The sequence below is a fragment of the Culicoides brevitarsis genome, chromosome 3, assembly GCF_036172545.1.
Source record: "Culicoides brevitarsis isolate CSIRO-B50_1 chromosome 3, AGI_CSIRO_Cbre_v1, whole genome shotgun sequence".
NCBI classification, from domain to species: Eukaryota; Metazoa; Arthropoda; class Insecta; order Diptera; family Ceratopogonidae; genus Culicoides; species Culicoides brevitarsis.
The window spans coordinates 8,911,948-8,926,946 of NC_087087.1; the positions used below are offsets into that span (position 1 = coordinate 8,911,948).

Consider the following 14,999-nt stretch of genomic DNA (forward strand, 5'->3'; position numbering starts at 1 on the left):
TTTGGATAAGGCTTACGTAAAAGTTTAAGTCATAAGTTTTTGCAAGATTAAGGATTTCTTTAAGATTTTAAATTTTTTAAATAGTTTTTGCAAGATTTAATGCAATTTCATTATTCGAATTTAAGATTAACATGTCGACATGTAAAATTTTTTGAAAAAATTTTGATGAAAAATTTTTAATTTTTACAACAAAAAAAAATAAAATATTTCTAATGAATTTATTACAAGATTTCTAATAAAAAAATGTTTTGTGTTAAAAGCTTTTAAAATATGAAAAAAAAAATTTTTCAAAGTTTTGAAAATTTTTCAAGACCTTCAACAATTAGAAAGAAAAATATTTTTAATTGGTTAAAATTCGGTAAAAAATTAGTACTTAGATTTTAAAAATTTAAATTTTCGACAAAATATCTTATATTTTTAAAATTATTAATATTTTTTTATAATTTTCAAAATTTTTTGACTCAAAATTTGAATAATATTAAAAAAAAAATTTTTTTTCATTGAAATCAATTTTGCATGTAAAAAAAATAAAACTTTTGAAAATTTATTTTAAATAACCTGATTTAAATTTTAATTTCTTATTCTAATGAAAAATATTGTAATTTTGTCAAAATTTTTCAAAAATTACAATTATGCAAAAATTTAAAAAATTTCTTAATTTTTACATATTCAATAAAATTTCTTAAATTTAACCTCTTAAGAAATTTTCAAAATTTAAAAATTTGAAAAATTTTGTATAAAACTTTTTCGACAATTTACTTATTTATAATATTAATTTTATATAAATTTTAATTAATTAATTTAAAATTTTATTTTTTTTAAATATTTTGCCAAATTTTGAGTATTCTAAAAAGCATAAGAAAAGTTTTAAAATTCGTTCAAGAATTTCTCTAAAATGAGTAAAACTTTCACTAAATTAAGCTATAAAGTCATTTTTTAATTTTTCAATTTTAAAATTGTAGATGATCTAAAAATATTTTTAAATAATTTTTTTTTAATTTTAATTTTTTTACGAAAGTTAGGTTTTTGTTAAAATTTAATATGAAAACCATGCAAAATCCAAATTTCACGCTAAAATTAAAATTTATCATCAGGATGTCAAAATTAAGCAAATAAGGCTTAAATTAATACTGAGGATCAAAATATTTCAAATATTAAAAATAAATTCAATAGAATTAAGATTCTGAACTGATAAATTAAAAATTTTTAGAGAAAAAAAGTAAATTAATTTTTTTTTTTAAATTGAATTTATAATTTTTTTTAGTTGAATTTTTGTTCTAAATATTTTCATATGAAAAAAATCAATTTTGATACCTCATATCACAGGAAAAAAAATCGAATTTTCATGAAAATTCAAATAAATTTAATTAAAAATCAATTTCAATTAAAAATTTCTTATCAAATCAAAGTCATTAATGAACGACGCCACGCCAAATCGCTATCAAAACTCTCAAAAGTATGCAATCAACATGCGATATTTTGACATTTACCATTTTTCGTGCCCTCATCTCCGGCCCGCAAAGAGTTAAAATACATTCACTGTCACCGTGCACCACAAAAGTTAATACTTTAATACAAAATCGGCTAAAACAAAAATTTCGGGTGGTGATTCACAGGCCCCTTTTCCATAGTAATTAGTGAAAACTTTTGTTAAAATTACGCCAAAAATATTCGAGTGTTTGTAAAGTGTCCATTTTTTCACATGTCACTGCAGATAATCACGCATTAGGTAAGTTAATTTGCGAAAATATTGGCGTCGTCAAAGTCGGAGAGACTACAAGGGAAAATGGACGTTCATTGTTGTTCAACAATCTGTCGAGCGTCGACGGAGCTACGTGCGTGCGAGCTTTTTCCTTTCAATGTGTGTGTGTAAGTGTGCAGCAGCAGCTGTGTGTATATGCAAAGCGAGAGTCTCCGTTGCTTTATCGCCATCGAAAAAACCCAAAAAATCACTGAAAATTCGCAATGGCAATTGCTGAAACGTGAAATTTTTGGAATTTCCCGAAGTTTTTTGGGAAAAACGACAAAAATTGACGTGACAAAATCAGTTTCCGAGTTTTTTCGAGGCGAAGCATCATCAGTCATTGCATTCGGACATGTTTGCGGGAGTATGTGTGTTAGTGCGACGTATCTCTGTGTCACGTACACCAAATGAATGAATAACAATAAAAAATTCGAAGCAAAATAAAAATAAATGTTAAAGAATCAACTTTTACATTTAAAAAAAAAAATTAAAAAGTAAAAAATAAAAAATTATTCCAGTGTGAGTGAATTTTTTTGTCATTCCAAAAAAAAAAATCCAAACGAAAAAAAAACAGGGTGATAAACTCACATACTGAGGAAAGATGGAAAGCAAGGCACTCAAGTATTTGTGCGAATACTATTAAACTACGGCAACGACGACGACGACCAACGACAAAACAGCGAGCAAGAGAGACGTGTTTTTGTCTACGTTTTCAATAATAACAACACAAGAAAAAATAAATAAAAACAGAAATCGTTCCTCCTAATTGTATTTAATGAATATGGCAAATGTTTTTATCACAATTTGAACTGCGTAATAGCGGTTTATTGACATTTGGTGCGTTTTTAGAGGAGATAAGAACTTTTAATGACATTTGTGACAGATGTCAATGTTCATTTTTGACTTTTGTTGAAGAAAATTTTTGGATTGGAAAATTTTTTAATTGAAATTTACAAATTTTTTTAATGACAGCTGTCAAAACTTTAGGTTTTTGAATTTTTTGACAGATGTCAAGTGTCAAATTTTGATGTTTTTTGACAGCTGTCAAGTGTCAAAATTGAGTGAAAGAAAAAAATAATGTTAACTGTCAAAAATTTATTTTTTAAAAATATTTTTAAATTTTCAACATTCAATTTTGTTACATTTTTAACAAATGACATCTGTCAAAATTTAAATTTAGAATTTTAGTTCAATTTTATTCAAATTTTTAATCAATGACAACTGTCAAATTGAATTTTTATTTAAGAAAATTTTTGAAGTTTTTTTATAGAAATTTAATGAATTTTTTAATGACAACTGTCAAGTTTTGAAGTTTTTTAATTTTTTGACAGAAGTCAAGTATTAGAATTGACTTAACAATTTTTTCAACTGTCAAAATTAAAAGTTTTTGTCATTTTTGACAGATGTTAAGTGTCAAAAGTTAACAATATCAATAAAAATTTTAAAGTTTTGAAAGAAAATTTTCAAATTTTCCATTTTTTTCAATTTTAAGACATTTTTGACAAATGACATCTGTCAAAATACATTTCAAATGTCAAAAAATGTCGAAATTCATAATTTAACCTCAAAATCTACAATGTCAGCTGTCAAAAAATTTCATTTTTATCGAATTTTATAGCAACTTTGACAGTTGACAATTGTCAAAATCATATCTTTATAAAAAAAAATGAAACTTTTTCATTAAATTCAATAAAAAAATACGCAATGACAGCTATCAAAAATAAAATTGACACCTGTCAAAAATTATTTTAACCCATTTTAAACAGCTGTCATCCATCATTTTAAATAAAAATCCCAAAAATTTTCAAATCTCACCCATAAAAATATTTTTAAACAGTTGTCATCCCTTAAAAACCTCAAAAAATCCAATTTTCACTAAAAAAAAAATTTAACCTAAAAATTTGTAAAACAAAAAAAAAATAATTTCTGCAAATTCATCGCCATTGTTCATCGTGTCAAATCTTAATTTTTCAAAAACGAAACAAAAGTTGCACCATTTTATTGGATAATAAAAATATCTTTTTGCCTCTGTGTTGATTTTTTTTTACGAAAACCGAGCTTATTTCGTATCAAGAACTTATACTGGATCACCCATACAAGCACAGATGTTCCGTATTTATTTACATTAACAGCTCAAAGTAACTGGCTGACAGGCAACAACAACAAAATTTTTTTTTTTAAATAATGAAACTGGATGGATGCATACAATTGCAGTATTGAGGTGTGTCGTACGCTGACGAACGTAAGAAACGGGACGAAGATTTTTTCTTTGTTTGATGCATTTTAAACATGAACAGATGTCCCGACACAATAAATTTAAAGGTATGGCCCCTTCTTGATCGACGAAAATCGCTCAGGTAACTCAAGTTTTGCACAAAATTGTGTAACTTTACTTTCTATTTTATTCATTCAATTTTTTTGTAGTCGTTCAAAGAAGCTGTGAAGCTGCAAAAAACACTGAAATGAATGAATTACTCATCAAGCAACGTTCACTTTCACAACATTTCTGCTACATAATTGATAGTTTTTTGTCATTTTTGTTCATTCTCGCCGAATTTTCGAGCGTCTACGTGCAAAAAATGAGCTTTTTGTTGTGCAACTTTGGTAAAAAATTGAAATGTGTGCGGATATGTTTTATTTAACAACAAAAAAGCAACAAGCAAAACAACTTTACGGCGTTACGGCTTCAAAGTGGGTCACAGTAGTGCTTTTTTCGACAGTTACGTGACTTACAATTCGACTTTACTTACTCACACACTCGAACAGCGGTGAGTAGGTGGTTTGGAATTCAATTGAAAAATAAAAAAAATTTTTTTTAAATCTTTCGCATGTCTAGGTCACCTCAAGACATGTGCTTTTACTCCACATTTCACATTTCAAACGGGGGATTTTTCCAAACATGCGCGAAAAGTGACTAGACTTCATTCATTTTACTCACTTTTTGTCGCTTTGTTTATGTCGTAGTTGCTTTTTTTTACTTTTTGTGTCTTTTTCTCCCTCCGAAAGAAGCTCAAGAACAAAATCGAGCGATATCAGGTACAGTTCAATATTATCAGTCGAGACAATTGGTTGTAACTGACAACAAGAAGCGTATATTGCCATAAAAAATCGTACAGAGAAAAGTGCTGCACTATTAAAATTTTGTTGTACAAGGTCAAGGTATGTTACAGAGAGACAGGCAGCAGCAAGAGAAGAAAAGAGTGTAAAAGTGTTACAGACAACGATGTTTTTTTTTCGTCTAGACAACATTTTTTGTGTGATGTCGATAACAAATAATACATAATTAGATTGGATTAGTGAAAAATGTGAAAAGAAAAGTTGAGAAAGTGATGCAAAAAGTGAGAAGAAAGTAAATTTTTGTATTGACAAATGTTTTAGAGGTCATTTGAAGACAAAGAAAGTCCTTGATGGGGGTTTGACATTGAAGTTTGATTAGGTGCAAAATTGAAAATTGATAAGAAATCGATGAATTGATGATGAGATAATAGAAAATTTTTGATAAGCAAGTTGAAAATATTTTTAATTTGAGGATTTTACGGTAAAAAAGTTGAAAAAAAAATAAAAAGTCATAAAAATTGATCTGAAAATTAAAAAGTTGATAAAAATTAAGAATTTTTGACATTTTTTTAACTTTTGACGGATGATTAATATTTAAAATTAATTTTTAATATCATAAATTGCTTATTTTATTAATTTTTAGAGATATATTTGGAAATGAGACTGAAATTTATTTAAAATAATTAATGACAGCTGTCGAAATTCATTCTGACAGATTCCTAAAATATATTTTGACAGCTGTCATTATTTTTTTTTTCGTTCTAAATTAAAGATTTTGTATTAATGATGAGCTAAAATTCATATAAAACTTCAATCTGATTTCCAAAAAATTAAAATTTTTAAAATTTAATTAAAAATAAATAATTTTTGACAGATGACAGCTGTCAAAATTTATTTTAAATGTCAAAAAATTTTGTTTTTTTAGTTTTTTCAATTAAATTGTTAATTTTCTTTATTTTTGGACCAAATTCAATATTTTAGGTTGCGATTCTAGCTTTTAAAATATTTTGACAGCTGTCAAAATTGACATTGACAAACGTCAATTGACTCTCAAATTTTCACAGATGTATTTTTGACAGCTGTCATTTACTTATTTGTACTGAGAAGCTTTTTAAAAGACTTTAAAACTTAAAAAAACTTGAAACTCGAAAATTTTTCTCCCCAAAAGTCAATTTCAACAGTTGTCATTTATCACTAAAGTCTTAAAAAGTCACTGCCTTTTCCCAAAACTAATAAATTTGACTAAATGTCATTGACTTTTCTCCCTTAAAAATTGAATTTTTCTCATTTCCTGTCTCAATAAATCTAATCTCATGCGTCCCTCAAGTCAACACGTTCATTGACTTTGAAAAACGTTACGCGCGCTTTTGTTCCTCGATAATTTGTACACAATTTGTTTACAAAAATATTGTAAAACGAACGTTAATCTATAAATGCATCTATTTTTAAACTGCTAAACACGACCTTACTCTACACGTGAGATGCACATGTGTTGGATGTCACGTTCGCACTACTTTTGTTATTATATTCAGTTACTACAAATGCAATTGAATTATTATGGAAAGGTTTATTTTTAACGAGTCGTTGTGAAAAAAAAATAAAATTTTTAATGAAAAGTTATTTAAAATTTATTAAAGTTTAATTAATTATTTAAAAAAATAATTTTAAATATTTTTAATTTATTTTAAATTTTTTAATAAAAAAAATATTTTATATTAAATAATAAAGAATTAATTATTTAAATTAATAAAAAACATTAATTAATTGAACAAAAATTTATTTTAAATTCAAAAATTTTAAATTTTTATTTTTAAAAAATTTAATTATTTTTAAATATTTTTTTAAAATTAAAATTCACAAAAAATAAATTTAATTAAATTATTTTTTAAATTATTTAAAATTTATCAAAGATTTATTTTTTAAAAATTGATCTTAACTTTTATTTAATTAACTTTTATTTAATTTTTTTAATTGTATATTTTTTAAATTAATAAAAAATAAAAAATTAATTATTTAAATTAATTTAATAAATTTTAATTAATTTTTTATAAAAATATTAAAATTAATTTTAATTAAAAATTATTATTAAATTTATTTTAAAATTTTTAAAAAATTTTTAATATTTATTAAAAAAATAAATAAATTTTATAAAATTTTATATTAATTTTTTTATTAAATAATTTTTAATAATTAATTTTTTTTTAATTAAATAAAATTTTTAAAAAATATTTTTTTTTTAAATGAATTAATTTGTTAAAATTTTATTTTTTTAATTTTAATTAAATTTTTCAAATTATTTATTTTTAGTTCAATACCATTCACGAAACTAATTGATGACTCACAAAAACTTTAAAAACCCGCAAAAAAGCTCATGACGTTACTCATGGTCATTCCCCAAGAAGTTTCATTGAACCCTTCCTCCGTTCGTTCCTCTACCACATACAGACAAAAAAACCACGAAATTCATGCACAAAATTCTATTCAAAAGAACCAAAAAATAAATTTCGTACGAATGTCGCGATTTTTTATACAAAAGTTCATTGAATTAGTCTCATGAACGATCAAAACGAGCGAAAAAAAAAATAATTTTTTGCGTACAACCATCAGGTTCAAGGTTATCTAGAGCGATGTTGTTTTGTTATTTTCGTTCGTCGTGCGTTATTTTTTCGCTCGGAATGTTTTTATTTTGCAACAAATCAGTACCGATACACCAACGACGGAGTCTTGTTCGGCGACGATAACGGCGCGATTTATTTTTAAACATTTTTTTTTCGAGATACCGCGACACGGTTGCCAATGAGGACACACGCGTGCTAGACCTCATTTTGAGTTTTTTCGATAATTCGAGGTCGTCAATGAGAAAAAAAAAATCGAAAAAGTCGAAGAAAAGGTAAAAAAAAGCATTCAGCAGGTGGTGTTCGTTTGTTTTCTAGAATTTTTTGTCTGTCTGGAGTGGAATTACGAACACCTTGAACGACGAACGTCAGAATAAAAACAAAATCAAAACTAATACATGCTCGTCGCGTCTCAACATCCCCCTCGGTTCGGTTCATTCTGGCTGTTTGTCTGCGTGCAAACGAAGCTTTTCCCGTTTTCCTTGGATGTGTGCGTACGGTTTTGGCGGTAAAGTGTATGTGTGTCTCATTCGTCAATGACTGTGCGGTGATCATTGATGCTCGTACGTCGTACCGAGGCAAAATAAACAACAACCGGGAATACATTTAGGAAGCGTAAATAAAATGTCAACGACCTCGATTCTCATACGCGCGTCGTCGTTCGCCGTTTGTCGATCTGAAACTAAACAAAAATAGTAATTAAAGTTTTTCGCAGTTTTGGGAGCTTTTTTGCCGGTTACTGAAGGTGCAAAAAAAAATATCAAGTCATGAACGTCCTTGACCGACGATCGATGGTGAAGGCATTGTCATTGAATTAAAAGGTCTCGAGTGTGTATTTGCTGTAATATTTCGTGTAAAGACGGGAATTTTGCTTATCAATGAGATTATGAGGTACTTACAAGACATGGAGAGAAGGAAATTTTACGGAAAAGGCGATGTCATTCATTAAAAGTGACTCAAATTTGTTAAAAAAATTTAAAAAATAATAATTTTGGATGAAAAATTTAAAGAAAAATATTAAATTTACTGAAGTTGAAATTTTTGATAGAAGCAAAATAATTCTTATGCTCATAAAATACTTGTTAAAGTCATGTGAAGAAAATTTTTGACAATTTTAATTAAGAATGTTAATCAAAAGTGCTAATTAACGATCATCAAGAGTCAATAAAAATTTAAAAAAAAAATGTTTTTCATCAAAAATATTTTTTGAATTAATTTTAATGGTAAAAAATTAGATGAAATTACATAAAAAAATTTGAAATATGTGAGAAATTAAGCTAAAATGCATCAAATTTTGTGCAAAAATTAAAAAAAATTTATAAAAATGGATCAATTTAACAATTAAAATGCTCATTAAGTGATAAAAATATTCAAGTTTTAGACAATTTTCATATAATAAAAGTTAATTTTTAATAAAATTTTAAAGAGATTAATTATTTTTTGTCAAAAGAAACTATCAAAAAGTGCATTTTTGACCTAAAATTGCAAATTTTAATTAAAAATTTATCAAAACTGCTCAAAAAATTTAAAAAATTTTTTCAATTTTTAGATTAGAATTGAGTTTTAAAGATTTTCCTCTTAAAAAATAGATCAAAAATTAAAAGTTTTGAGTAGTTTTTAAAAGTTAATGCTAAAAATTGGTCCAAAAATGTAAAATATATTCAGATGTTGGTTTAAAAACTTAAAATTTTCTCCAAAAAATTAAAAAAAATTACTGAAATATTTTCAAAAAATGAATTTTTGATATTTTTTGTCAAAAACCAAACGAATTTTTGCTAAATTTGAACTCATAAAGTACAATTTTTACTTAAATTTAAACAAAAATGAACGTAAAAAACTTACAATGAACCAAAATTTTTGTATTTTCCTTAAAATTCATAAATTTCAGTCCCTTTTTGTTAAAAAAATTTAAATTTTTAAAAATATTTAGGATTTTTTAGAAAAAATTTCTGAAAATTATCAATTTTTATTTATTAAATGACTTTTCAAACTTTAAATTTTCAATTTTTTCACATTTTTCATTAAAACATGTTCAAAAATCATTTTAAAAAATTAATTTTCTGAAATTTTTGACATATTAAGATAAAAAAATTCTTCAAAAAATTAAAATTTTTGAACTTTTTGACATTTTACGATAAAAAATTTATCAAAAAATAGTCGAAAATTGAATCTCCAACCAAATTCTCCTCTCTCAGTGCACTTAAGAATGCATCTTTTGTCCCCTTATCACTTTCTTAAAGTGCCTCACGTCACTACTTGTACACACTTTAGGCAAATCCAAGCCGGATCGTGTCTTGAGTACCACAAATCATGTACTCGACAAACAACTGATAAGATAACCCAAGTACTTTGTTTACCAAAGCGATACCAGCTGATGCCTTTTTTTCTCTCTCGGAACCGATTTTAAGTGCGTCTTATCAATTTATTTTTATTTGCTGATTACGCTTCAAAAGTAGGTTCTGCCGCGCGTAAATAACAACAAAACATATGATCTCAAAGTGTGTCAATTTTTCATGAAATTCCAAAGTAGGTCACCTACTTTTTTAATCTTTTTTTGCGCAGTTTATGCTTTTTTCGTACAATTGCTTAAAAAATTGTCACCCCCGCTTAAAGAAAAAATGCAAAACCGGCAAAAATTATTTTTTTTTATTTTTCGTTCATTCTGATTTTTATTACAACAAATTGATGACTGCTCGTCGTTGTGCTCATGCGTGGCAAGTGACGTCATATGCCGTACGTCGCATGTAGTAAACAATTTTTCGTAGTTTCGGTGAGTAAAGAGAGAGAATGTTTCGAGTCAAAAGCAGAAAAAAAGTAGAAAATCTAACAAATAATGTCGTACGACGCGAAAGTCGTAGCACGTCAAAGCGAGTTTTTGTGAAGAATTTTTACGGAATTTAGTTAATTTTACATTAAAAGTGATGTTAATTGTGTTACTTTACAGCGTGATTGCGATTCTCGTTCAATTTTGGTTCATTTTTTTCGCCATCGACATGTTCGAGGTACTTTTCTCCCAAGGATTTTATAGGTCGAATAACGTTTTTAGCTTGAATTTGTTATTAATTCTGTTTTTTTTTTTTTTGTTTCTTTTTAGAGAAATTACAACCAAATAGTGGATGGTCGAAGGACAATTTATCGATCAAGTGTGGAATTACTTTGGAATTTGTCGCGTTTGACGGAAGAAAGTGTCGCATTAAGAAGTCGCGAGAATTCTTACATGATAAGTGAATCCAATCAGCTGCTACTGAGCACGATTGATCCACATATGAACTGAATTCCAATCGAGAATTGGAAGAATTATTTTAGCAAAAAACTGAAAAAAATATAAAAATAAAGTGAAAAATGTTTTCGTTCCATAAGCCAAAGGTTTACCGGTCATCAACAGGCTGTTGTATCTGCAAAGCGAAGTCGAGCAGGTAAGATTTTTATTTTTTTAAGGCAGTTTTGATTTTAAAAAATTTTTCACATTTCTTCAGATTTGATTTTTTTTCAATTTTATTAATTTTTGAGGTTGAAATTTTAAAAAATTGACAAAAAAGTGTTAAAGTTAATTAAATTTTAATTATTTTTACCAAAGCCGATAATAAAAATTTAAATAATTTTTAATATTTTTATTTTTAATTTAAAAATTATTTTAAAATTTTTTAAAAAATTTAAATTAAAAAAATTTATTAAAAATAAAATACAAAATTTATTTATTTTTTTTATTTATTTTATTTAAAATTTATTTTATATTTTTATTTTTTTAAAAATTTAATTTAATTTTAATTATTATTTTTTTTAATTAATTAAATAATTTAATTTAATTTTTTAAATTATTATTTTAATTTTTTATTTATTTTTAAATTAAAAATTTATTAATTTAATAATTATTTCGATATTTTTTTTTTAAATTAAAAAAAAATCTAAATTATTGAATTAATTAAAAAATAATCAAATTTAATTAAATAATAAGAATTTTAAAAATTTAATTCAATTTTATAAGAAAATTTTATTTAATTTTTTTTTTAATTTTTGTCAAAAAAAAAAATATTTATTACCATGAAAATACTCAAAAGTTTCAAAATCTGAAATAATGTGAAAAATTTTTAAAATAAAATTTACCTTATTTACGAAATTTCCAACTAATTTTTAATTTTTTCCTTGCAGTTCACGTTTCACAGACTCAAAAAAGTACGAATATGACTTCATCGAGTGTTTCCAGCTGGAAACGCCACGCAAGGGAGAGATTTGCAATGCCTGCGTCTTGCTTGTGAAACGATTCAAGCGTCTTCCGCCCGGCAGTGATCGTCATTGGGGGCACGTAGTAGATGCTCGTGTCGGTCCCGGCCTCAAATCTATGACAAAATTCAAGAAACGCAAAGATGACGGCAAAGAAGAAAAAGCAACTTCGACAAAAAGTGTCGCCGCATCGCAAAAATCTGCCGAAAAGAACACAATTTCATGCGTGCCCGAGCGTTTCAGCAAAATTTTCAAGAAAACAAAGAAAAAGCCCGTCGAAAACGGCACCGCAGTGCTAAAACTCAAAAAGCAACCACAAAAGAAGGACATGGATTCAAGCGGATCTGACGGCGAGTCGTCGCCAAATAGCCCAATGTCGAGTTTGAGTGACGGTGACTCGAGTAACGGCGTGCCTGATGGCAATGATGGTGCTCCAAAAGCTGTCAGCTCGAAATATAAGCGGAAAAATTATCATCCGTTCAAGAATAAGAGGAAACAGGAGGATTTGGTGCTGTTCGATACGCAATGTTGGAAGAAAAAAATGACGTGTTGCGGCGTCGTGTACGAAAATCCCATGATAAGTGCTGTTATTATCGACGTTTTGCGTGCCGAGCCCTGTCCCGAGCACAAAATTCGACGAAAAACGAGCGTCGTGAAGAAAGAAGTCGACTTGGAACACGAATTAAATGGAAATTGCAACACAGACGACCTTCTAATCAAGCTCACGGACGAGCAAATCCAAGAAAATATCGAAAATGCATCGCATACCGGTTTCAACAAGATCACAAAAATGTCAGATTTGTTCAATACGAACACCACGGCATTCAAAAAGCATCATTTGTACAGCAAACGAGGCAATAATGTCTTAATTCCCGCCAACGGGAGTGACGACAACAAAAAATCCGCCACGCAGAAGACTGATATCGTGATCAAAAGTAACGGCACGAGCAATGGAGCGCCAATTGTGGTCCCGCTACGGAGGGAATCTGACGACGACGACGAAATCGTGCCCAACAAAGACGTTTTGCACAAAATTAAAGCCGAAAATGGCGGCAAAATTGTAAAATCCACGGAAAAATTGTCAGCAACGAAACTCAAATCGCTGGATTTGGTCAAATTGTGCACGGATCAAAGTGTTCGACCGTCGTCGGACTTGTCGGAAAATGGAAATTGCAAAACCGGCAAATTCATGAGCGATAATTCGTCGGATTCGGGTTACGAGGAAGCGCAAGAAGCTCAGGTAAAATTTTTAAATGATTTTTTTGAAGAGAAAAATTTTAATTTAATTTTTTTTTTTGTTGTAGAATTTAATGCTGAAACCAAAAACGAATGGAACATCATCAACGAAGCCCGTCGTCTTACCAAATGGAATTAAATTGCATGTTCAACCACAGAATTTGTTACTTGCTGCCAATTTAGCTGGAATTTCGCAGGCTCCGGTAATTAATCAAATTGTGAGTTTTCGATTTTTTATGTCTTTTTAGAGTAAAAAGAGTCAGTTTTTAACAGAAAATGATAAAAAAATAATTGAAATTAGTAACAAATTTCATTTTTTTTAATGAAAAAGTGATTTTTAACATTTTTAGTAAAGAAAAGTAAAAATTTTAATGATTTTTTATTTTTTTGATTTTCAAAATTTGATACGAAATGGGTTCAAAAAGTCTTTTAAGTCACTTTAGAAGTCAATTTTTAATTAATTTTTGCTCTAAAAGTTATAAAATTTCGATTTTGACAAGCCAAATATAATATTTTATTATTTTTGTTTGATTTTTTGTCAAAAATTTTCAGTTTGAAACCAAATTTGATGAAAGTGTTCCAAAAAATCAATTTTTCCTACATAAAAACATCTCCAAAATTTTTTTATAATTTTTTTCGATTAAATTAGCGTCAAGAATTTATTTTTTTGCTCTAAATATTTCTTGAATTCTTAAAAAAATTATTTTAAAATTAAATTTACTAATTTTTTTTTACGAAAATTCACTTTTTTAGCTTTAATTATTTTTAAAATGTTTTTGAACCATTTCGAATTTTTTTTTCATACGAAAAAAATTAAAACTTTATTTTTTTACTTAAAAAGTCGCTAAAACACAAAAAAAATATTTTTAAAAAATTTAAGTAGAACTTTTTTTTTAAATTATTTTTTTTTACTTAAAAAATATTAAAAATTTACTCAAAAATATTTTTTTTTAAATTTTCAATGAAAAACTAACCAAATTTTAATATTTTTTTTAGACAACTGCCTCATCGACAACAGTTATCTGCGTACCAAATTCCTCAACGAGCGTCATGATGTCCGGTGCCGAGGCGCACGAGCTTCCATCTGCAGCTGCACCCATCACGGCAATCCCTCAGGTAGTCCTACAACCCGCATCAAAGACTAATTGACGAAAGTTGTTACTACATTTTTAGAATTAATAAGGTTTGAAGTTTCACATTTTTTCTTTTTCATCATTTTAAAAAAAAAAAAAAATCATCATTAGGAGATAAAATTATTCCACATTTATTATCCGTTTTTATACGCGCATTTACAGCAAAAAATTGTAAATTTCATGAATAAAAACACAAAAAAAAACTTGAAAACATGACATTTGTAGATTTTAAGAAAAATGAGATGAGACACGATTAAAAATCGTCAAGTCTTAAATTTATATCAGGAATTTTTATTTTTTGATTACAAACAAATATGTGGTACATAAGTAAGATATTACTCTACCGATACTATTATTATACAAAAAAAAGTAAAAATTATTTAGGGAATAAGATTTAAGAATAACTTAACAACTAAATTAATTTAATTTATTTAACCTTTTTTCACTTCAATTTTTTTTAGAGAATAAGTTAATTTAAGATTTTTTTCTATTTTTCTATCTTCCTTCCATTTCATCATCATCGGGTGATCAAAATACCTCTCAATATTTAATATTTATTTAAAATGTGAATGAAAAATAATTTTAAAAAAATTTTTCAAAAAAAAAATTTATGTGACAATTTATCAGTATTCCGAGTACATTCATCAATCAAATGTAGTAAAAAATGTAAAAAAAATGTTAAATTATTTAGCAAATTTTTGTAGATTTTTTTTCGTGATTTTTTTTTATTTTTTCTTCAATCATGGGCCAAAAAAAAATATTTATATGAAAAAAAAAGTTATTCAAGCATTTTATGAAAATGTGTAAAAAAACTGTTGTAGCAAATAAATATTTATTCAATTAATTATTTAAAAAAAAAATAAATAGGACCACTTGTTGAAAACACTTGAAACTTTGTTCGTTCACATTTCCATATACAAAGGTTTATGTACTTTAAAAAAGCACTTTTTGATAAAATTTAATGAAAAATATTATAAATGTTTGTGTAACTTT

At 26.6% G+C, this 14,999-nt stretch overlaps 1 protein-coding gene across 2 annotated transcripts; it reads left to right on the forward strand.

Annotated features, from left to right (window-relative positions):
• Nucleotides 1-1,581: 1,581 nt before the first annotated feature.
• Nucleotides 1,582-14,329, forward strand: LOC134834182 (uncharacterized). 2 transcript variants are annotated; one of them, XM_063848758.1, is made up of 6 exons: nt 1,582-1,729; nt 10,361-10,418; nt 10,511-10,832; nt 11,566-12,877; nt 12,942-13,091; nt 13,870-14,329. In XM_063848758.1, exons 3-6 carry the CDS (start codon nt 10,759-10,761, stop codon nt 14,020-14,022), a joined length of 1,689 nt encoding a protein of 562 aa, XP_063704828.1. In that variant the 5' UTR covers nt 1,582-1,729; nt 10,361-10,418; nt 10,511-10,758; the 3' UTR covers nt 14,023-14,329. The 2 variants fall into 2 exon arrangements, with proteins under 2 accessions (XP_063704828.1, XP_063704827.1); XM_063848757.1 differs by lacking the exon at nt 10,361-10,418.
• Nucleotides 14,330-14,999: the final 670 nt, after the last annotated feature.

Coding starts and splice junctions, on each gene's coding strand:
- LOC134834182 (XM_063848758.1), top strand. CDS start 10,759: ATGTTTTCGTTCCATAAGCCAAAGGTTTACCGGTCATCAACAGGCTGT. Junction 10,833..11,565: donor TGCAAAGCGAAGTCGAGCAG/GTAAGATTTTTA, acceptor TTTTCCTTGCAG/TTCACGTTTCACAGACTCAA. Junction 13,092..13,869: donor CTCCGGTAATTAATCAAATT/GTGAGTTTTCGA, acceptor TATTTTTTTTAG/ACAACTGCCTCATCGACAAC.